Genomic DNA, 23,687 nt, shown 5'->3' on the forward strand with positions numbered 1-23,687 from the left:
ATTTTTCGCGTGTCCTTAATACAAGTATTAAGTATTACCTTTCCATTTTACACCAATATAAATAAGTCTACGTGTATATTTGTCATTTATTTATCTTTTTTCTCGGACACGGATCGACGTATTGATATTTTGCAATAACCAATCTTATATAATCACTTATATTATTGTCAAATGATCTATTATATAAATTTACATATGAGAAGGGCGGGAAAACAAGAATTCTACTGAAAAAAATTCTGAAAAGAAGTTTTTGGACTCAAAATTGTACGGAAATTATGAGGATCATAACTGACAGTTGAAATAATTTTTTCCAAATTTTTGGTGGCCCATTTTGCCCTTTATATTCTATTTAAAGTTTGCTGAAGTAAAAATATCTAGATATTTTTTTAAATTATTCAAGGTATCGTGGAGTTTGATAGCTTGTTAAAGAACCAATTTTCCAATTTTAAATTTAGGTGTTGATTGTTTATTCTCGTAACCTATAGATTTATTGGAAATTATTGAAATTAGTAAATGTCTATTTGCTGAAATTATTTAATATCAAATCAATTGGATATAAATTCTGGTTTCTCGAATAAAAAATAATAAATTTGCCATTATCATTTTTTCCTGTCAGATATTTATCTTTGGCTACTTAATCATTACCGGTTAATAATTATCTGTAAATAAAAATATATATAATATGAAGTACATATATTTATACATGATAAGGTTCTATATCTATTTCAACAAACTAAAAACTAGATAAAGTTTAAATATTATATTTGTATTCATCAAAGTAGTTGTGTACTTATGTCACTAAAATAAAATTTTGTATGCCTATTCAGTATTTTTTCACATTATGTATTCTCACAATGTAGATAAATTTTAATAGCCAACTATAACCGCGTACAACACGTGTATTGAAAATCGTCGCTTTACTCTCTCAAGAAAAAAAAAAAAAAAAAAAATATATATATATATATATATATAAAATAATAGTGTCCGTATTAACGACAATAAATTTCATACGATAGAAACTGAACAAATAACCTCGAGTGCGTGTTTGTTTACGTATCATGAATGAATTTCAAAAGTGTAATTTTGGCAAACATTTTCTTCTTCTTCTTCACCTTTTCTCTTTCTGTTTATTCTTAAATTTAATCAACTCATCTTATGAATCGTTTCTATTAAATTTGGCTAGCGTACTAATTTAATTATCTTGTATTTTCTCTCATAAATCTATTGCCAAATACCCAACAAACTCAATTTAATTGAAAAAAATTTTTGCAATACATTTTTTATGCTAATAGTTTTAATATTTGATTAATATATTTACTTACCTCGCAGTTAAATGTTTACACAGTAAGTGTCGTTCTAAAAATACATTTAAGATAAATAAGTAGAAGAGTTATTACTATAATATTTGAAAAAAAGATAATTATTACCCAAGTCGAAAGAATAATTTTAATTTCAATTTTTTTATTTGCATGGATACTAAGTGGGTCAAGTTAGCCTAAGTCAAAATCAAATGTGTTTTTTTTATCCATTTTTGACTAGTTTTTGGTTAACTTGACCGGGTTCATACCTAAAGAACTTCAAAAATTTGAATTTTGGCAATTTGAACTTTAATGATTTGAATTTACCTTTTTCTCAGGTTTTGTGTGCGTGGGCATATATAATATACAAATTTTCAAAAGTTTAAATTTACAAAACCTTAGAAAAAAGGTAAGTTCAAATATACCAAAGTTCAAATTGTCAAGTTCAATTTTCAAAATTCATTAAGTCGGTTACCAACTTGACCTACTTAAAACCCATTTTAGTCAAAAAAAAGTAATCTTACTTGATTTTAGCTGAGGTGGTTCAAATTTTGATTAGAATATATATGGGGTAGAGTTAACGTTTTTGGCCACGAGAGCCAGTTTTGGACTGGAAAATGTCATAATTAATGTTTTTAATGTGTTCAAAGACTTTTATTGCAATATTACAATGAAAGTATCTTTGATACTTGATTAATTAAAATAAGGCATTAAATGTCCAAAAAATGGATCAGTGGCTACAAATAGTACTTTTACCCTATAATATATATATTATGTTCAGCTAGTTAATTTAACAGAGACTTATAGTCAAATAGAAAGGATTATAGAACGTTATCATTGAACATTATATATATATATATATATGTATATATAAAGTTGTACAGTAGATATTATGATGGTGAATGTTTGGATAACTGTACAAGTCACCCACGCGCAAGATAGCCCACGCGCATTCAAATCATACATGGAATTGCAAGTACCCAAACGTAATTTGCGATAATCACGTTCCAGCCAATCCGTGTTTTGTCTATAAATGCTATACGATGCATAAATGTGTCCATACAATATATATATTGATATATCCGGTATAGCCAATTACTATATAGTCATGAGGTTCAGGATCATTGGGATCATTGGACAGTATATAGAATCGTTTTGTCAGTCGGCAATAAAACCCAACAAAAGATCGTTAATTATAAATTTTTTTAACGCCCTAACAAAATTAAATCTGTAGCATTATAATTTATTAAAAAGCAACTTAATTGGCTACTTGATAATTTTTATTTTCATTCGATTGTTTCAGGTAAGTTCCAACGCTGACCTGACTACTAATTGATCATTCATCTTAATTTTTTACGAAGCTCTACTTCCATGCTATGCATTCCATGATAATTACACCAGGTTAGATATATATACATGAAAGTAATTAGTGATCTGATCACTCTCTCTTCTTTACATGGCCGTGTTTAAGAGTACTCATTGCGCTGGTTTCTTGTCGTACTATTTCCTTTGATCACCAGACACAAAAAATTTTTATAATAATATCAAACATACAACTCACTATAAATATTATTTATCAGATATATATATATTTATGTCGTACGTTTCTTTATGTCAATTTCACCTCGAGTAGACATTCAATGCATACCTGCGTACTATATAAATATATATATCCTTGATATGATGAGTTTTATTTTATTCGCGGAGAATGAGTTCATAAACAATTTATTGCAATTATGATAAATATAATTATCCTTATTATCGGCAGCTTTATCGAGGTTTAGAAACATAACTGTTACTTCCGCTTTGAGACAAGATATATAAAACTCGTATGTGTTTCATACATGTGTATATTTATATTGAATTAAATTATGAACTCGTGTTTATGCTAATTGCGTTCAAATCGTCTAGGATTTATTTTTATTTTTGTATTCTGCATTCGATAACCGGTCAAGTATGTGTCTAATTTATATGAAGGATCTCTTGTTCAGCAAAACTTGGTAATTTGAGTAGTTGATTGGTACATTTGATCACCTAATCCAGACACGTCCGGATCTGTCTCTTTAGAACAAATTTCAAAGCGTAAAAATGAGAACGAGTTAAACTTTTGCGTGTAAAAAAATCTAATATAACACATCCGGTTTTGTTCGTATATATATTTCAAAGATCTAGAGTATTATATTTAATGTCCATCGTATTTCACTACAAAGTATAAAATTTTTTCGCCAAACCAGTCGGTCGGCTTTTTTGATAAATTCAAAAAGCCCGCGCGTCAGCGCCATAATTCAAACGGCCAATCAGAATCAAATATAATGCTGACGGAAACCAATTGATAAATTTTTTCGAAATGGGATTTTTAGGACTTGTCGATTCTTCTTATGTTGCCCAACGCCCTGGCCACTAGACTTCTATAGATTACTGCTGCAATAAATCTTACTGACAAGTTTCTTTCCAGGTAGATTTTACCCTGGAACATAATACCGCGTTTTATGGCCACATTTAATTTTTATTTAAAAGAAGTAAAATTTTATTTATTGCTTTTTTTTTTTATAAATACAGAGCTAATATTTGTTTTTTCTTTTTTTAAATTTATTGAGTTTAAAAGTAAAAAAATCTAAACGGTCAATTTTAATGGAAAAGAGAGAACTCTTAACCAATTTCTCGACAGTGTCATTAGAAAAATTACCTGACTCATACTTAATTGGTGGTCGTTGTTTTGTGATGGTGATAGCAGCGGTGGCGATGGTGGCGGTGACAGTGGGTTGTACAAGTAATATAAAATAACCAACAGAGATGTAGTTTTGTCTCCAGGAAAAACCAACTATTCTATATAGTTATAGCTGTTGTGTCCCAAGAATAGTTGGTTGCTTCTTTCTTTTTTCGAGAACCTCAGAAAAGGAGGAAGCGCCACTTTGGCTGACCACAAAAGTATTGCGCCGTTGAAACAAGACATAAAAAAATATCACAGAATCCATTTCTTCTTTTTTTATCTCTATTTCAACATTTACAGTTGGTATAGTTTTTTTTCCAGTTGAGCCTTTCCAGGGTGGCGATGGAACAAAGTGATTCGGACAGCCGATTTAAAGAGTAGACAGGCTAGAAAATCAAATGGAAATAAAAAACAAAGTATCTATTTGTTAAAACTGTAAATACAAAGGATTGTTCCGCTCGTTCGAGTGACATTCTATTGTTTTTAATAATTCTGATGTATTTATAAACTAACAGGGATTACTTGGAATGGGACGGGATTGGATATTGAATTGATGATGGCTGCATCACGAACCGGCTAACAAGTCGGGGCTAAGACAGGCCACATCGACCTTTCTCCCATAGTCTCGATCAAATGTCACTGTCTAAATGATTTATCATTTTCTTATATTTAACATCTTGTCTTGTGCGCCCAACTATCTTGCCATAACAATCACAATATGTGTAGCTCAGATAACACGACATCTTTGGATTTAAACTCGTTTCACTCATTCACTCCTGGCGAAGTGAACCCTTGTCTTCTTTACGTATTTACTTGAGTAACAATAAAATTTAAAAAAATAAAACAATCTCACTGATTGTTTTCAACGTTGTTCCTTTGTTCTTCAGAGTGTGAGAAACCACGTCTCGTTTTATTTTCTCCCTCAATGGGACTCCCCTTGCTCCTATCCCTTGTATTCGTGGTCTTTGGCTCTGTCGGTAGCATCCCCGGAATTTTTCTCCATGAGACTCTACTTTTATTTTATTTATTATTTTTTTTTTTTATTTTACGTTTACTAACTGAGGAGAAAAACAACCTGCCCTTTACCTAACCCATTCCAAGCGGTTTAATTATCTCATATGAAAGACTGACGAGAACTCGGGTTTCAAGAATACTCGGCTCTTTTTCTCTCTATCCCACTCGCAATAACAAATTACGACTTTCAGCAACAAATCACTTAACTAAATAATTATATTTGTTATTAAATTACATTTTTTGTGTCATTGACTTATGGATATATTTTTATAAATCCGCTGAGCGGGAGATTTAAATCACATGGAAAAGTCAAGTGCGTGAAACAATGCGACGCAAATGGGCGCCATTGCGACGCGACTAGTTATTTTTTTTTTGTCTACTTCTATCCATTTTCACTCCAAAGGTACTTTTCTCCCCTTTCAATATTCTGTCCCTTGAAAAAGGAAAAAAATTTTGCCGCGTAATTTAAAAAAAAAAAAAAACAATAAATTGAGACATGGGCGTTTTATATATATTTTATTGACAATTTCGTGGACAAATATAGGTATATAAATATCATATGTAATATATCGGAACACCCGGTATAGAAGCGGTAGGAATCGTATCTACAACAAAGTGACAATCGTTGCGGTGCCGCCTTTAAAGTCTCATCTGTGATTCGATGCTTGTGATGACGAGGGTCTTGGTATCGAGGGAATGGAACGGATAGGAACAAGACAAGGCACAAGAGATGTTGTATAAAAAGAACAAGACAGAATGCTCATTCGTGTTACGACAAACCGGTTTTACGTATCTCCGATGACTCATCCTCGCGACGTAGCGTCTTGTGTGCGTCAAGTGCATTTCCTGGCTATGGCGTCCTCTCTTCTCTTATATTATCTTCAGCCCCTTTTACGCCAATACTTCATCATTACAATATTTTATCTCACATTAATAATTAGCCACTTCCCCCAATTGATTACTGAGTCTAAAACAACTTTTCCCACTTGATCACTTTTTTGAATTTCGCGGCGGACAAAAATAGGCGAGAATTAAAAATTTAATCAACGGCTATTTGTTTGGCGTTTAATTTTCCACGCGACTTTAATTTTGAATCAGACTAATGTGAAAACAAAAAGAAAAAAAATCCAAAGATCATTCGTAATTCATGATGTTGAAGTAGAGAACAAAACAGTAAAAGAAAAAGTGAGTGAGCGAGGACGTGAAAGGATGAACGGAACGGAGTACAAGAAGTGTATAGATGTATAGATGTACACATTGTATGTATGGAGTAGTAAAAAAGAGTAAAGGAGATGAAAAGACTGAAAGAAGGATATGGATGGAGGGTCTCGGGTGGTGAAATGGCGAGTGTAGGTGAGGCAGAGAAGAGCACTCCTGGCAGTTTGATTTATGGTAGACGTACCGAGTTATCGTTTCGCCAATAGTGTAAGTCGAATAGAAGAGTGGATAGTAGTATAGGAAAATAAGTAAAGGCAGAAGGTAGATGGTAGATGGTGAGAGCGGTGAGAGGTAAAAGGCAAGCGGAAGACGTGGGCAGAAAAAGGAAAGACTCAACGTCTTTCGAGGCGTCGGTTGCGAATCGATAAACGGAATCGCTTCGTACTTCCGGCTGTACACCTATCGCTACTCTTTTATCTTCTTCGTCTTTCATTCGTGCTCCTTTGTGATTGAGTGTTGCTTTCTTTCCCTTTTTTATCCATTTATTTCCCAATTCACGATATTGTGCCCGACTATATCAACATTTCATTTACTCAAATGGAATTACAATAAATTTTATTATTTTATTAAGACGTTTATTATTATTTATTATTTACGTGAGAGATGAGAACGCCTGTCGATATTTTATTTTATGACGTCAATGTCACGAATCTCACGGAAAAATTTAATCGCACTTCATTTTTTCCTGGTAGAGATACGGCCCTCATTTACAAACATTTCATTTATAAACATAAATATTCAAATGTTTTCCTTTAAAAACAGCTGATTAATTTATCTGCTGATACAAAAATGTTGTGGCAGTAAAAGCTAATTTATGTCAAGTGAAAAAGTGACCAACTGACGGGGACTTTATTTTTTTTTGTCTTCAATTAATTATTTTGTTCGGCTGAATATTTTGAGATTTTTCCGCTAAAAGTAAGCAGGGGCACTTTTGCACGATCGGAACTCGAAATTGCTTCGTAAATTCTTTTAATACCCACTTGGCCCGTTAAAGTGCTGCTCTAATGAGGCGACTTCCTAGTAGTGTAGGAAGGATCGAGGGTGCTGCAGCAACAAGTGTGATTTTCAAGAGCTTGTTCTTGATGCTTTTTCTTACACTTTGTTTTATAATAACATTAGTATTTATGCAGAAATATATAACACATTTTTGTTTAATTATTTTGTGTTCAAGATCCACAGCTCGTTAATTTATTTAATTTCTTGTCTTTTTATTTAAAATTTTTTTTACTCTGAAATTCACGTAAATTCAAAATTTCGAATAGTAGAGTAGATTTCAGTTAATTGATTCATGTTTTCGGGACTTTTTCGGGTTTCTCCGGCTAAAAGATGTCTTGAGGAACAAAAAATGTTAGTATTGTGTGGAGTTATTCCCAATAGGAGCAAAGTTACGGGCTACTTTTCATAGAAAAACATAGACAGTGTCATCCTCATTCATCTTCATTTATCCTAATATAGGTCTTAAGTCAAAAAATAATTTTTTCTCAAGACTTTTTATGGCTTTTCCTACTAGAGGGCATCATAATAAACAAAAAACGTTTTTGGTATGATGGGTTATTCCCAACAGGAGCAAAGTTACGGGCTACTCTTTATAGAAAATCATCTCCACCCAAACCTAATATGGGTTTCAGATCAAAAAATAAATTATTCCTAGAACTTTTTATGGCTTTTCCTACTAGAGGGCATCATAATGAACAAAAAACATTTCTATTGTGATGGGTTATTCCCAACAAGAGCAAAGTTACGGGCCACTCTTCATAAAAATACATAGACAGTGTCATCCTCATTTATCCTCATATCGACTCTTGGCTGGAAATGAAATTTTTCTTGAAAATTTTTTGGGTTTCTCCGGTTAAAGGGTGTCATAATGAACAAAAAATGTTAATATTAATCTATTTTAGCTCTACTCCTACGCCACGTGTACTCCAGTAATATGATCAAGATATATTCAAATCATAAAGGAATTACGAAAGACATAATCAGAATTTCAAATTAAAATTAATCCAAAAAAAGTAATTAAACTCTACTGTAAATCTCAATTAATATTTTTATTACAACATGAGGGTTTAAAGCGAGCTCTGAATTTTTATAAATATTTCCCAAGTATTTAAACGCCCAATAAATTCTCTCAAGTATTTCCAATAGCCTTGACGTTGGCACCTGCTAGTACTCACCGGTCATAAAATAAAAAAAAAACATTTTAAATATGCGCGTAGATAAGAATTAAAAATAAGTTTTTATGAAATTTAAATTTAAATGTAAATAAAGTTTCGCGATAATATAATAAAGCTTGATCTTGTTTTTATAAAACGATTTTATAACTAAAAAGGAAGTAAAGAGGTAATAGGGACGGTAGTTTTTAAATTCAGTTTAATTTGCGGGTCATGAAAGTTAAATACACAAAATTAGTCGAAGAAATAGTGGAAAGTCCTCAGTAAAAATACACAAGTACCAGAGTACCGAGTTTATCTTAATTTAATTTACGTATTGTTAATTTTTTTATAAGTCCTCTGGTGGTTTACTGAAATTTAAAATCCCGCGAAAAAATATTTAAATTATTCATTGAAAAAAAAAGTCTTAATTTTTTATTTAATGTACAGTAAAAAAATTTGCGGACTGAAACTCCGGAACTCCGAGTACCGGATGATCAAATTTGAATTTAAATAAAATCCGCGCTCACTCCCGATTTTTCCAGTGTAATTATTTGCCGTAAAAAAAATAAGTATACGTGTATTTAAATAAATATAAACGAAAAAAGTGAGTGTGAAGGTTTTTGGCACAGATTCTGTCGAGTTGTATGTCTATCGGTGATGTTGGCTAGTGTCCAAACACCTTAAGAGAAAAGTAAAGAGAAGCTAAGAAGCCGAGTTGAGATCACACTCTAGCTTGTGTTTAAACGTATTCTTGTGTATATTAATTCCAACTCATCTTTCTCGTCGCCGCTTTAATTATTCATTTCCCGTCTGTAGATCTTTTCTGACACTTTGGAACTAATGGAAGCCATATATATTTCAAAAACTATATAGAAATTTATTTTTGTTTTTACGAAAATTCAACTCGATTTTTAAAAATCCTCGAATTTTTATTATGAAAAAAAAAAAACTTTTTATCCCCTGTCTGGATGTAATTCGGGATATGTCGAGCCCACGTGGTTAACCACTGGCAGACGAACAGGGGAGATGAGATTTAAAAGTAATCATGTCCATATTTACTTGTCCGATTTTATATATGTAGTGTCTAGTGCAAAAATAAAAGAATTTCTGTAACTTGGAATAAAAGTCAGATTTATAAAAATATTCTTAAAATATTTTTTTTAACGGAAACTACTCAGCCGATCGATTTCAAAATCTTAAAGTCGGACATCCACCTGAAAATAGTCTGAAATTTTTTTGGAGCTCAAAATATCGATATCTGATGAAAAGTCAATTTTTGAAAATCATACCGTAGGCAATAATTTCCCTGTTTTTAAAAATTTAAAATTTGGCGGGAAATTGAAAAATAAAAATTGACTGATTGAAAGGTGTAAAGAGATATATTTAACGGGAGATATATGTGAATGGTGATAACAATATGAGTTTTGATCGATTAATTGTCAATTGGCCACACCCACAAGCTAACAGCCAGATCAAGTGAATAACCAAATGAAGAGAGATGGTATCGCAAAAGAGAGAAAGACAATTACATATCATTATTCCGCGTGGCTGGTCAAACCACAACCCTCGTATTACTCTGACTATATTATAGTTTTCTCAACAAGCTTGCTGCACACTTCTCTTTGTCTACATGTCAGTATCACGATCTCACTCTCTCGATTTGCTACTGCAATGTCGACCTTTGTTCCAATTTATCGCCACTCATCCATACCGTGCTGATGTATAATATACACATATATGTATATATATATATATGTATTTGGTAGAGTAGGAGAGAGTATTCATTGCCCACGTTATTCGTTGGTACACCGAATTCACTAATGAAATTACTCCCCAGTATGTCTCTCCTCTGGTTTTCTTTCTCTCTTACTCATATATATATATATATATGCTCATGTTAGCTTTGTTTATACGGGTTCATTTGTGAACCCAATGAATTCCAATGTTGATTGTTGTGTACGATATTTCGGATTTTTATTATAAATTCTCTCTGTTTGCCTCCATAGCTTACATATTTTTTTCATTTATTTTTACCCATCAGAAAAATAAGTAAATTTATTGATTGTCCGAATAATAATAATGGTAATTGATGATGGTTATATTTGAACAATTAGAGTAAATTTTTCGTCAGGAGGAAGGAGATAAGGATAGCCGTGGAATAGAGGAGCAGCAGTATCACATTCGGCAAGCAACAATGTAGTATCCTGCATACCGTTGGCCAGAAGCTAGAGTCGCCACTATTAGATTGAGGTTCGGCGGTCGGCACCCGCCGTCGCATCGGTTTACAATATCGTAAATCGCTCGCTAACCAGTTGGCCCGCGGTATGCTAGGAATTCGACTGGTTCCACTCTCTTCCTCCTTGTCCACCCATCCAGCTTCACCGGCATCACCGGTAAATCCCACCCCCTTACGACATTTTACCGTATAAGCAAGAGAATCTACGGTACCAATGCGAATCAGGAGTATGAGGAACAAGAGAAACAAGAGCTGGAAGAGCAAGACCGAGAATCAGGCAACGAGGACTTGAACATCGTTCGCGGGCCGAGCGTTTCCGTACTTGTGGCTAACGGGGTGTACATCCCAAATACACCCTACAGTTGCTCAATCCACCCACCCTCACTCTCTGGCATCCATACTCTGCTCTACTCTACTCTACTCTGCTCCACACCAGCTACAACTCTCATCTGCGGTGCTTTCGAGTCGACTGTGGCCACGCGATCGTCACCGATATTCACCAACAAACACCACCATCATCAAACAACTACACCAACTCTATAAATTTCATAGTTTCAAGTATAATTTTAATCATTTTTAAAATTACCGCCTTTTTTAAAAATGAATAAGCGATGTCTTTATGTCTTATATGTAATTGTAATAAATTACAAAAAATACAAACTAAAAATATGCACATGTAGAAAATTTTAAAAACTACAGGTGCAATTTTTTCAAATATTTTTTTTTTTATAATTTATTGTTTAAAAAAAAATTCAAAAATTAGTAGACGAATAGGAAAAAATTATAAAAAAATTTTTGAGCGATGCAAAGTACCCGGGGTAAAATGGGCATTTGTTAAAAATAAAAATTTAATTCACTCAAGTCGTCCTAGTCCCTGCAAGTTAAATGATTATACAATAAATAATTAAAAATATTGAATATAATTGGACGTAAAATATTTATGGATTAACTTTATTTCAAAATAAATAAAACTTGGAGTGTGAACAAGTTACCTCAAACAAGTATTTAAGGATTATTTATTGCATGTAGAAAGATATATATATATATACATGTGTATATGTGTAAGGTATTATATCGTTTGATGAGTGATGGTGTAAAAGAACGAGTTTTTTTATTTAGTAGATGCGCATCGGCAACGAACCGTCTTAAAAGTGGCAACAATTCGTAACGCGTAATCCAACAACCAGCCGTAATCGGACAAGCGAAAGAGTCTCCACCGCATTCTTACGTAATTCCGTAGAGTACAATTTACAGTAGATAGATAAAAAAAAACTAAATTAAAACCGAGTAGAAGTGCTTAACGACCAAAGAACGCAGAGTTGAGGTTGAGGTATTGAGGGCAAAAAAATGTTGCTTGCCGTGTATGAGTTAATTTAAATTCATTTTCAGCAATAAAAATAATATTAATAAATAATAACAATGGAGGGTTGCAATTTTGTACTGTATATTGTAGATGTACACATAACATTAACGCCTGTCTTCACGCTTTCCGAAGATTCTCGCGAGCGTGACGTCTGAGTTGCAACTTGCAGCGAACGAAAATCATCGCAACGACAGCAAACTACCATGCAATCTATTCATTTTTTTTTTATCTCAGACGATTTCACTTACAAGTTTGCTCATCGCATTACGTGAAAGCGTAGGAAGTTGATCAATAATCTTAACTTCTTAACATTTTATTTTAAAATCAATTTTATTTATTTTTTAAACGATTTATTTACATGTACAGCAGGTAGAAAATACAGAAATTCTGTATGGTGGATTTAATAATGTTGTTGAGTATATAATTTAAATATAAATAAAATCTACGAAACGATCTGTATGTATTATAGGTACAACCACGTCGCCGTCATCCTGACCTGCCCGAGAAATCCTCATGAAAGACTGGGAACTCAGTACTCAAAATAGCATCGGTATTGTAGACATTTGTTTTTTTATTTTTTTTATTTATAAATATACTTTATATTTCATTTACTATTACCCTGGTCGATCTTAACTACTGTGATTTACGGTAGTATATCAAATTTTACCGTAATGAGCCGTAATTTACGGTACAGTACCTATTTTTCCATAATTTTCGAGACCTTATATTGTATTATAATGTAACCATTATTATGCTGCATAGGAATTTTTACTTGACATTTCTCTCCGTGTACCGTAAAGGTTGTAAGTCACTGTAAAATACCATATTGTACCGTAATATACGGTAAGTATTGTATGCTACGGTAATTTTCCGTATTTTACGATGCAGTACCGTAATTTACAGTAAAAATCCTATATTACCACAAAAGACCATATTCTAGAGTAAAATATCCTATTATACCATAAAATATTGTGTTTACAGTATATTACTGCAAAAGACCATACTTTACGGTAAAATATCCTATTATACCATAAAATATTGTGTTTACGGTATATTTTGGTATATTACTGCAAAAGACCATACTTTACGGTAAAATATCTTATTATACCATAAAATATTGTGTTTACGGTATATTTTGGTATATTACTGCAAAAGACCATACTTTACGGTAAAATATCCTATTATACCATAAAATATTGTGTTTACGGTATATTCTGGTATATTACTGCAAAAGACCATACTTTACCGTAAAATATCCTATTATACCATAAAATATTGTGTTTACGGTATATTCTGGTATATTACTGCAAAAGACCATACTTTACCGTAAAATATCCTATTATACCATAAAATATTGTGTTTACGGTATATTTTGGTATATTACTGCAAAAGACCATACTTTACGGTAAAATATCCTATTATACCATAAAATATTGTGTTTACGGTATATTCTGGTATATTACTGCAAAAGACCATACTTTACCGTAAAATATCCTATTATACCATAAAATATTGTGTTTACGGTATATTTTGGTATATTACTGCAAAAGACCATACTTTACCGTAAAATATCCTATTATACCATAAAATATTGTGTTTACAGTATATTATGGTATATTATTGCAAAAGACTATACTTTACGGTAAAATATCCTATTATACCATAAAATATTGTGTTTACAGTATATTATTGCAAAAGACCATACTTTACGGTAAAATATCCTATTAACCGCAAAATACTACAAAATATTGTCTTTTATGGTAGATTTTGATATATTACTGCAAAAGACCATATTTTCGGTTAAAATATCGTATTATATCATAAAATATTGTCTTTTACGATAGATTTCGGTATATTACCGTAATTTGGATCCGCCAGGGTAATCTGTCATTATTATTATTTATTAAGTATCAATTTAACAATTTTCTATGGTGGTGGACTAAAAGCTTTGAATAGACTATTCTCTAATAAAATGAATGCTACTTTTATTATTGGGGGTAACTTTAGTGGTATCTAATAATTTTAAAAATATTGTTTTTTTATCTCATTTATTTTTGTGTGTAATCCCTGAAATCCCTCGACGAAATGCTGAGCTCGTATAACCATGAATCAACAGTTTCACAATTTTCCCAAATTGCGTAACGCGCATTTAATGGTTGGGTCGTGCGCATTTCGTGTCGACGAGGGATCGAGGGCTCGAGGAAACCATTAATTAAGCAAAATCATAAACCGCTCATCGGTGTACTCTGAATAACCGGGAGAGAAAGATAAATATAATGGTGTGTATAATGGTAACTAGCGGATGGAAGACGAGCTAGCTTTGATATTGCTTGTTGTTGTTGTTGTTGTTATTATTGTTATTATGTGGTATTATAATTGCATTCGCGATAGATGAAATTGTTTTAAAAATAATTACATGATAACTTTATTTCGCTAAATGCTAATTAATATTTTTTTAACATTTATTATTAAAACTCCAGTCTATGGATATCAAAATTTAAAAATATATATACCGATAGCTATTTTTAATTAACATTAAAAACTTGTTTTTAAACGCGTACTCGATAAATTATTATCAACTATTTAGCCCCATTTTTATTTTCTGATACAAACAAGAGTGAGAGAAATCTAAAAATGAAAAAAAAGAAACAAAAAAAAAAAAGTAATAGTCGTAGACATAAAACTCTCGGCGTCAACTCTCGTCAATCGTCCAGTTCCGAAGCATTAGCGGTGACGAGTACGATAATAATTCCAGTCGCGAACATTTTCTTTCTTCGAAAGCCGGCTGTGCACATGCGACTAATAATAATTTATTTTAAATTCCCGGAGTTCTCAATGCACCGCGGGACATACAATCAGCCGAACCAAACGGTCTTTAGCTTTAGCTGGTTACTGTCCAGGCTGTCGCAATGTCCCTTTAGCAGCCGGGAACCGGTCGACCTCGATATATCCCAACCAACTTTACACTATTCTTCGTCCATGCCACGCTTATATTACAACTTTTATCTCAGCATACCGTTCGATTTAAATCAACACATTCGTCATTAATTGCCGTTGCTGCCATTCCCGCGATTCCCAACTTCCACTTTTCCCAATAGTGCCATCGCTGATTTTCCTTCCCTTGATAAAGTCACAGCATTGGCTATTAATATAAAAATGCTCGTGTTAAAACAATGTAATGTTTTCCACTTGTCAACCATTAATTACACAACCAGCATCATCAGTAATATATAACTGCAACCTTCTCTCTCAACATATATATCCTTGAGCTATCATTTGCTTCCCCATTCTCTTGTCCACGGTTGAATCCATCCGCTCTCCAGTTTACTGTACTCCATATATATGTAATACTAAAACCTAGAGTTGTATATTGTATATAACAGCGATGATCGTGTGTGCGAACATTGCGGGTGCTGGGAATTAAATTGGGAGAGAATAGGTGGAATCAAGCGACTGTAGGGAGTCACAGAGCACGCTGTTAAGGGGTTGGAAATAGAGTATCATACGGTGGTTGGTTTTCCCTCTGCACGAGAATCCGACTACAAACAATTTTCAACCTTTCTACATATATTGTTTGGAAAACATGTACAGATATACTAGTATACATAGTAACTTATCAGAGCAACCGGATAACTCTTTAAAAATTAATATCACACATGACATATTTAAAGTTTTTCATCGCAAACAGATAATTGACATTTGTTATTTGTGAAACCCGAGGTAAATGTGGGCTAGTAGGTCGAGTGAGCACCAGGTACATAGGATGACCTTAATTAAATCTTTAGACAGTGTATGTGGAAAAGTATTGCCTAGAGTGATGGCCGATGGTGGAAAAGAGGAAAAAAATATTGGCACATTAGCGACGTTAATCATCGGCTTGATGATGATGATGTTAAAGTGGGTTTCCATGAGCAACTTTCCCTGTCTAAACTCCAGTCCGTCTTGACATTACTTTTGTTTTTTTTAAACGTTGATTCTAATGCTAAAGTGGCTAATTGATTGGTTCATGTTTCTGATGGATAACGATTGGATTAGATTCTATTAAATTTACAAATGAATTTATCATACGCGTTAAATCATCTCAGCGTATTTATTATATTATATTGTACGTAATGCACACGCGGGCTTAATGAACCGTTACCACGTGATCGGCACTTGTTATGTAACCACTTGTATATTACCATAATGGCCCTCTACTAGCTGGTTTAGCTTGTCTGGCTTCTTCATAGCTGGACAACTTTACGACTGCAGAAAATAATCCAAATATTTTTTTAAGTCTCGTTTTATTCGATAGTAAAACGATCTTTGGGATCTTTGGGAAATTAGGACCATAGTAGGTCTTGAAAACGTTCAACAATATTAGATTGAAAGGTACGTGTTTGATGTTAATCTTGATGAAACAAATCCACCCACAGCTGAGTATGTTCTGAGTGTAAAGAATCGCGAGTAATGGTCGTTGGTTCGGGTAATTGTAGGCATTATTTGAGCACACACCCGCGAGGAGGACAGACAGGCATTGGAATAAAGGAAAAAGAATGAAATAAATATAGACGGAGATATGTATGCTTGTATATATTTATTCAGAGAGACGTTACTCTTTCATACAGCACACAGCCCACTGGCTGAAACTTATTTACATATCGCTGTATGGTGAGTGAATGAATAAGACAACAAGATAACTTAGTGCATTATGTCAATCGAGCTGCAGTGAATTCATCTCGCTGTCCTATACATGTAGCCATGGATGTAACGTACATACAATAATATATAATGCAATATACATCAACCAGCCAGCCAGGCAGGCGTTACAGCCGACGAAATGTGGATATGGGAGTGGATAAACCCCGAACTCATACGGACAAATTTGCGCACATAACACACACACACGCAGACGGCACACGTTTATTGTAGGCGAGTTTGAGTCTGGTGGCATCTGCATAATCGTACGTAAATTGCACGAGACATCGTGGAGTAATATATCGTGGGGGGTGACGAGTACCCGACGAGACTTAGCCAGATGACGTAGACCGGTTAATTCAGGCAACGGATGTGCGATGTGTGGATATGCTGGTGATGTTCGATGTAAATGTGTGCCGGCCTGATGGTAAACCATCGCTCTTGTGCTGCTGCTGCTGCTGATCATCATGAGTGCTTCGGAGTTTGAACTTTCTTAATATTATGCGCTCATGTCGATAACTCAACAACTATCTCACAACTCGATTAACGGTTTTCAGCTGATGATAGCCAATTATTGTACATCTTCTACCAGAATATCAATATTCATACCCCAACAAAAGTTTATCATAAACATGATGTATAGTCCCGGGTCATAATATCTAGCCTCAATCTAGCCTCATCGAACCCAAGTAAAAAAAGCATTTTGAGCCTCAAATGATATTCAAAAATTCTCAATGAGCCTCAAATAATACCAATCGAATTTAAATTACATAGTCAAGACTTGGTTTATTTAAAGCTTATCAAGGCTTATTGAGGATCTTTGAGGCTTTTTCAAGATTTGAGGCTCAAAATGCTTTTTTCACTCAGTGAGGCTGGATCGAGGCTAGATATTGTGACCCGGGGTAATTTCGCATCTAATCGAAGTCAACAGAAATTTTTTATGAATTTTTTAGAAGAACAAATTGGTCAATATGTTGAATGATGCGATTCGCAGGAAATGATTTTATACAACAATTGACCGAATCATTTTTGATGTCAATTTGAGTGAAAGTGTGGTTTGCATCACATTCAAATCCTAGGACCGATAAAAAAAATTCCAATCGGTATTTTTGAATACTTCCCGCTCGCTGGCGGACTCGAACCCAGTTCTCCAGGTGCGAGTTTTCAGTTCAAAAACGGAATCACTAGATCTCTACTTTCTACTAGCGTGTATATCAACGTTTGTTTGTCAAAATTAGTCGAATAAAGCTGCGTATAGACAAGACATTTAAAAAAGCCGTAATCCCTGCTGCGGCTTTGAACGAATGGTGGTATGCGATATTGTCAGGAAACGCAGTAGGTTTAAAATTACGAGGGAGATAAACTAGAGATTGTTATTTGTGACATATGTATATAAATGTCAGGTATAGTAGAGAGCCGAAAGAGTGTACAGAGCACAGTAATAGAGAATGAATAAAAGAGCGAAAGGGAAACAAGGGTGGAGCTATTAATCTGGGCGTGTCGCATTGATCTATCATTGTTTGTGGTCCCGCGGGTGATATACGCATCGGTTGATACATAATAGAGATTGCAAATCTCTCCTATTCACCATACACTGCCGCAAATATAGTAGTTATATACACTAGCAACACTTTGACGATAACTCTGGAGTATGGATCTAGCGCAAATATCACAGTACCTACAACACTCTTTTAATTTTATCTTTTTAATTACATCTTAACTTATTTATTTATTCATATGTTTCATATACGTTACTACACTCGATAATTGTTGTTTTAAATTACAACCTCATGGATAAATAAAATAATAACTTTTTTATTTTTATATTTTTCTCATTTCCCGCTACATGCAACTAAACCGCGAAACCGCCATCCTCTTGGTTATTATGCCGTTGTAAATGCGACCACTGTAACGAAACGTGTCTTGCAAGTTGGAACTAGATCCCTGCAAACGCTATATATCTATATCCATATAAATTTTTTTTTCTTTTTTTTTTTTTTTTAAGAAAATAAATAAAATGAAGAGGAAATGCGAATAAATGTCTTAAGTAACAAAATAATAAATAAATAAAAAAAAAGATTAAGATATCTTATCAAGTATCGTTTTGATATAACGTCTAACGTAGGAATCGTAGTTACTTTCCTCGAAGAACGACGAATGATTATCTATTATACTTTTTATTGTATCTTTATTTCATCATAAACTTTGGATCGAGGTTACATTGTTTGTATATTGTTATTATTATTGTTTATTATCAAAAGATTTACTGGTTTGTCGTAGGTAACACAATACTTCCTTCGGATAATTGTTTCGCTCAAATGTTTTATTTTTTGAAAAAGTTTTTTTTTTTTTTTTTTTTTTTTTAAATACTTTTTAAGCATCAACTCATTAAATGCATTTATTCATAATGCATTTATGAAATTAGTCGTCCAGCTGATGTATATAACACTGGCCGGATGTCGAGCATTAAGATGAATTAGCGGTGCATTTATTTAGACAAAACCTTTACTTGTATAATTTTACAAACTCTACACGTTACTTATGTATATATTGTAATTTACAGAGGGGAATTGCGTGCTTATTTTTTTTTTTCCGACATTTTTATTCTAAACGGATAAAGCGATACTAGAATTCTAAAAATTGACACTAATTTTGGATCTAATCTATTTTTCACCATACCGACAATGAAAATTTGAATTTTCCCGCCTATTTCCTGGGGTGAAAGTCATAGTTTTTCCCCAGAAAAAACTGATGATAGGAATTAGCGCATGCGCCATTTTTTCAACAAATAGGAGAAAGAATTTAAACTTTAGGTGCAGATTTGGTGAAAAATAGTATTTTCTGGTCAAAAGAAGCCAGAGCGTGTCAATACGCATGTTTGCCACCTTCGCCTTCGGCGCAAATAGAAAATTTCGCACTAGGGTTGAAATGTTCTATTTTTCACCCGAGGTGTATAATGAACTATTTTTAAAAAAAATAAAATTACAAATGTAAGTGATCATTCTGAATATAAAAATTTATTAAATCACTGTTTACATTGTACGGTTGTTCTGCGCATGCGCGAAAACTTGCAAAATGTTTATCACTGATTCTAGATTTGTAAAACTATTTTTATATTATTTTAGCAGATGGTAAAAAAAAATATATATGTATATATATGAAACATCGCGTTGGTCATTACACTAGTAAACTTTCTCTGTAGTGTAATGTGTACACGGTTTGATACCTCCTGGTGTTGTGCGAGTCCAAGGCGACGATGGATAACGGAATGTTCGTGTCGTGCCCACGTGTAATTTTCATTTATCTAGCGCATACCGGCCATTGTTTTCTCTTTCTACTATTGCGTCATAAATTATTTTTATTATATATAAATAAATAAATAAATAAATAAAAATAGTACACAAAAACAGGATCTCAATATTGACATAATAAATTTAATGATTTATTGCACTTGATATTAATGTTTCATTTGAATGATTACTAGACAGTATCCATTATCATTTTTTTTCTTTTTTTTTTATAAACAACTAATATAAACGTGTATTGCTATTAGATAACTATAATTTATTACTGTATTGATAATTTTTTTTTTTCAATAGTAAAATGCAAAACATGTCTAATGACTGCATAATTTACTGACAGGAAACGGTCGCGGGGTAAAATGGTCTAGGTAATTTTTTTTTGAATTTTTATTTCTCCCGCCAAAAAAAATTGTTTTTTTTGTGTAGATTTCAGTTTGAAAATTAAAAATGAAATTTCGTTTAACAATAAAATTAATGGGGAAAGAAATAAAAGTAAAATTGATTGACTAGTTAGCCGAGAATAACTATACTGTAGTTTATATTCACAAGGCACGTTTAATAAATCTTAAGTATCAGCTTCTTTACAAGTACAGAGATGAATAAGCTGATGTTCTCATTACGAGTATAGGGTTCTTTAAATTTTATTTATCACTCACTAATGTATGCTCCTATATGCCATCCACTTATTGGTGTTTCCTGGCAGCACAGATGTATTCACTGATTTCTCAATGAATAGCAAAATATATTTCCGTGGTAATTTTCTGCGAATAAAACTGTAGTCTCTTAAGCCGGAATAAGATCGATGGCTTCCTCGGAAGACTGTTTCTACTTGAAGATTCATTTTTAAATTTACTTTTTATTTTCATAGGCATTTTTTTTATGATGGAATAAATTAATAAAATTTATTTATTCTGAAGCACTTCCGTCTCTAGTCTGTTGAGATAAGAGATCAACTAATGTGACTATAGATGGATAAACTTTTGTAGTTAGTAGTAATGTCAGGGTAATTTACTAAGTAAATAGTGTGCTCTGTACACAGTAGAGTGTGTGTATATGCAAACAATGTTTTATTCACAACGAGGATTTAAATAAATAGTATATCTATGTAGCAAGTCGACCGATAAATTGTCATATCGCAGTAATGTATCGAGAACAAAGTGGCGAATAATGATAATTGCGTCAAGGTTTTATTATCAGTGTAATTCCATTCTCTTAACCTACTTACTTTTTTATATATTCTTAACACGCATTAAACTTGATCATTTATTCATCGATAACAAGTTTATTGAACTCGACAAATTAATTCATACTATAGAGTATATTTATATATAGATATACTAGTGATTCCCGCTTTTATTCGCGGTAGATTTAATTTTTTAAAAAATTATTTTTCATTTTAAATTCAAATAAAAAATTAACTCTCGCGAGTTTTTGTAAAAAAATCTAAATTACGGCCCAACTTGTACAGATATCACAAAAATGTATATATACAATTTGGTAGCTAATTAAATTCTCTACAAAAAAGGTCTCTTGACATTTTAACGTATATTTAATTATTTCGGAGTAATTTAAAGTTGGAGTAGATAATAAATTTAAATGTTATTCTCAAATTACTGGGTCTCTTATTTATTTTATCTGTAACTCAAAAACTATCAGAGTTACGGCAATAGTCATTATGACCTTTTTTGTAGTAAATTTAATTTCCTACAACTTTTGTTTTAAAAATTTTTTTCTAAACTCAATAGTTTCGCTGTAAATGCAATTTTTTCAGAGATGTTTAGATACAGAAGATATTTTATGTCAAAATAAATAAAATATTTAATATATCTATGTATATATTTATATATTTATATGAAGGTCTACTGTCAAGAAGCAATTTAAAAAATTGTATTGAAGTGAAGAGCAAGCGAAGATTTTTATTATAATATGAAGTCAAAAAATGAGAAGAGAATTTTTCACAGCTCGGGAAATTGAATAAAAAAAAAATATGAGACAGATTTTTGCAGCTGTTATTAAATTTTCTCAGCATCAAATATCTTATTTACATGCTGTATTGAAAAATAAAAATACATTTGTGATTTAATTGAGCTATCGCGACGGAATAAAAAAAAGTGTAGAGAGCGGCTAGATTTGAGACTTCACCAGTACGTAAAAATAAGGATAAAATAAAATGTAGAATATAAGTATAAAGACAAGTGAGATTTTGGCTCTAGGCCAATCATTAAGTCGTTTAGAGCTTAAGACACGTATGTTTTCCTTTGGTCGAGAATAAAAAGGGTTATAGGTTGTATATATATAAATATATGTGGAGTGTACACGAATGGAATGAACTAGATATACAGAAGATAAAGGACAGAATACAGAAGACAGAAGGAACATGACGGCTTAGAAGCAATACCCAGCCGACGATTAACCGACGTTGTGACTAGTCCTCTCATCGCCAGCTTGTCTTTGCTCCGCGAATTTATTTCTGGATACCACTTGCGTCGATTCTCTCTCAAGATCCTCAAGACACCAGACCACGTAAACATTTTCGACACTCCGATTTAATCTATTTATTATACCGTCTTTCAGAAAAAATTTAACAGACGTTAAAAAATACATAAAATTTTTTTTTATTCTGAGATAAATTGTAGCAAAAAAAAAAAAGTATTAAAATGTGAGGATTTAAAATGCATTAAATGGAACTGGTTGAAAGCCACTGGGCGCCACCGCGAGGCGCGATGCACTGGTGGGGTTCAAATGTCACACGGTGACTCACCGCGATTAAACCGCGAAAGAAAATCAAACTCTTGTTTCTATTTCTCTAGTACATGCAATGTACCTCGCTCGCGGTCGATCGGTATTTTATATTCAGATGCATAACACAAGTGAATGGATTTTGTCCGATGAAAAAGTATTTTAAGATTTTTTATCTGACTCGAATCCTGTCGGCAATAATTACGTCGAGGAGCTTCCGTCTGTTCTGTTACTTAATAACGATAGCGATTATTATTTTTTTTTTTTAATCAATTTAATACTGAGGGATTGAGTATAAAATATTTTTATCGAGTCTGGTATAAAGCGGGTTCCAGGTAAAGGATCTTCTCTGTTGGCTTACAAACCTGAGGCGGTGTTGCCGGTTTATTTACTCCGGCAATCTTGCCCATAAAGTGGGCGTAAAGAGAACGAATGTAAGCGCCGACAAGTACGTGAAATTAAGCACCGCTGACCTGACTGACTCTTTATGTTACAATACAAATACACTGTGTACTGTAGTATAAGTTAATGATATAAGTCTTTTATACTAACGGATATACGGATCTTAGCAAACTACCACCGAGTTGTCGGTCGGGAGTCCGCTTTATTGTCTTGCCACCAGTCACTCACTCATTTTTTATTTATTTATATAATTACGAGGGTAAGATGCTTTTTTTTTTGTTAATTTAAATTTTTTTGTACGGATGGAAACGAGTAAGGGACTGGAAAAAGTCTCGTTCAATAGCCATTTAACGACTCGACGGTGATTCTCGCGATTCATTGAATTTACAATGAATGGAAGACAACTTGTATAGTAATTCTGACTAAATAAATTGTCTATAAACCTTTTTTAATTATTTTTTATATTTATTTCATCAATTCCGCGGAATTATAATGACAAAAATAATTAAAATTTATTTTTAATTTAAAGACATCGCAGATGAATTTATTTTGAAATTCGATTTATAGCGTAATTATTA

General features: G+C 32.8%; 1 protein-coding gene across 9 annotated transcripts in view; it reads left to right on the top strand.

Annotated features, from left to right (window-relative positions):
* Positions 1 to 23,687, top strand: part of LOC103571711 (protein scalloped) — a 63,357-nt gene that overhangs the window by 14,848 nt on the left and 24,822 nt on the right. For 4 of the 9 annotated variants that reach the window (XM_008549964.3, XM_008549972.3, XM_008549965.3 and 1 more), the window contains one exon: positions 12,459 to 12,539. The exons of 1 other annotated variant lie outside the window; for it this stretch is intronic. In XM_008549964.3, the coding sequence (XP_008548186.1) occupies positions 12,503 to 12,539 (37 nt within the window). In that variant the 5' untranslated portion in view covers positions 12,459 to 12,502. Of the gene's footprint in view, positions 1 to 2,601; positions 2,700 to 12,458; positions 12,540 to 23,687 lie in introns of those variants that run through there. 4 more of the 9 variants (XM_053742232.1, XM_008549971.3, XM_008549969.3 and 1 more) reach the window with 2 other exon arrangements.

Source organism: Microplitis demolitor, chromosome 10 (genome assembly GCF_026212275.2).
Source record: "Microplitis demolitor isolate Queensland-Clemson2020A chromosome 10, iyMicDemo2.1a, whole genome shotgun sequence".
NCBI lineage: Eukaryota > Metazoa > Arthropoda > Insecta > Hymenoptera > Braconidae > Microplitis > Microplitis demolitor.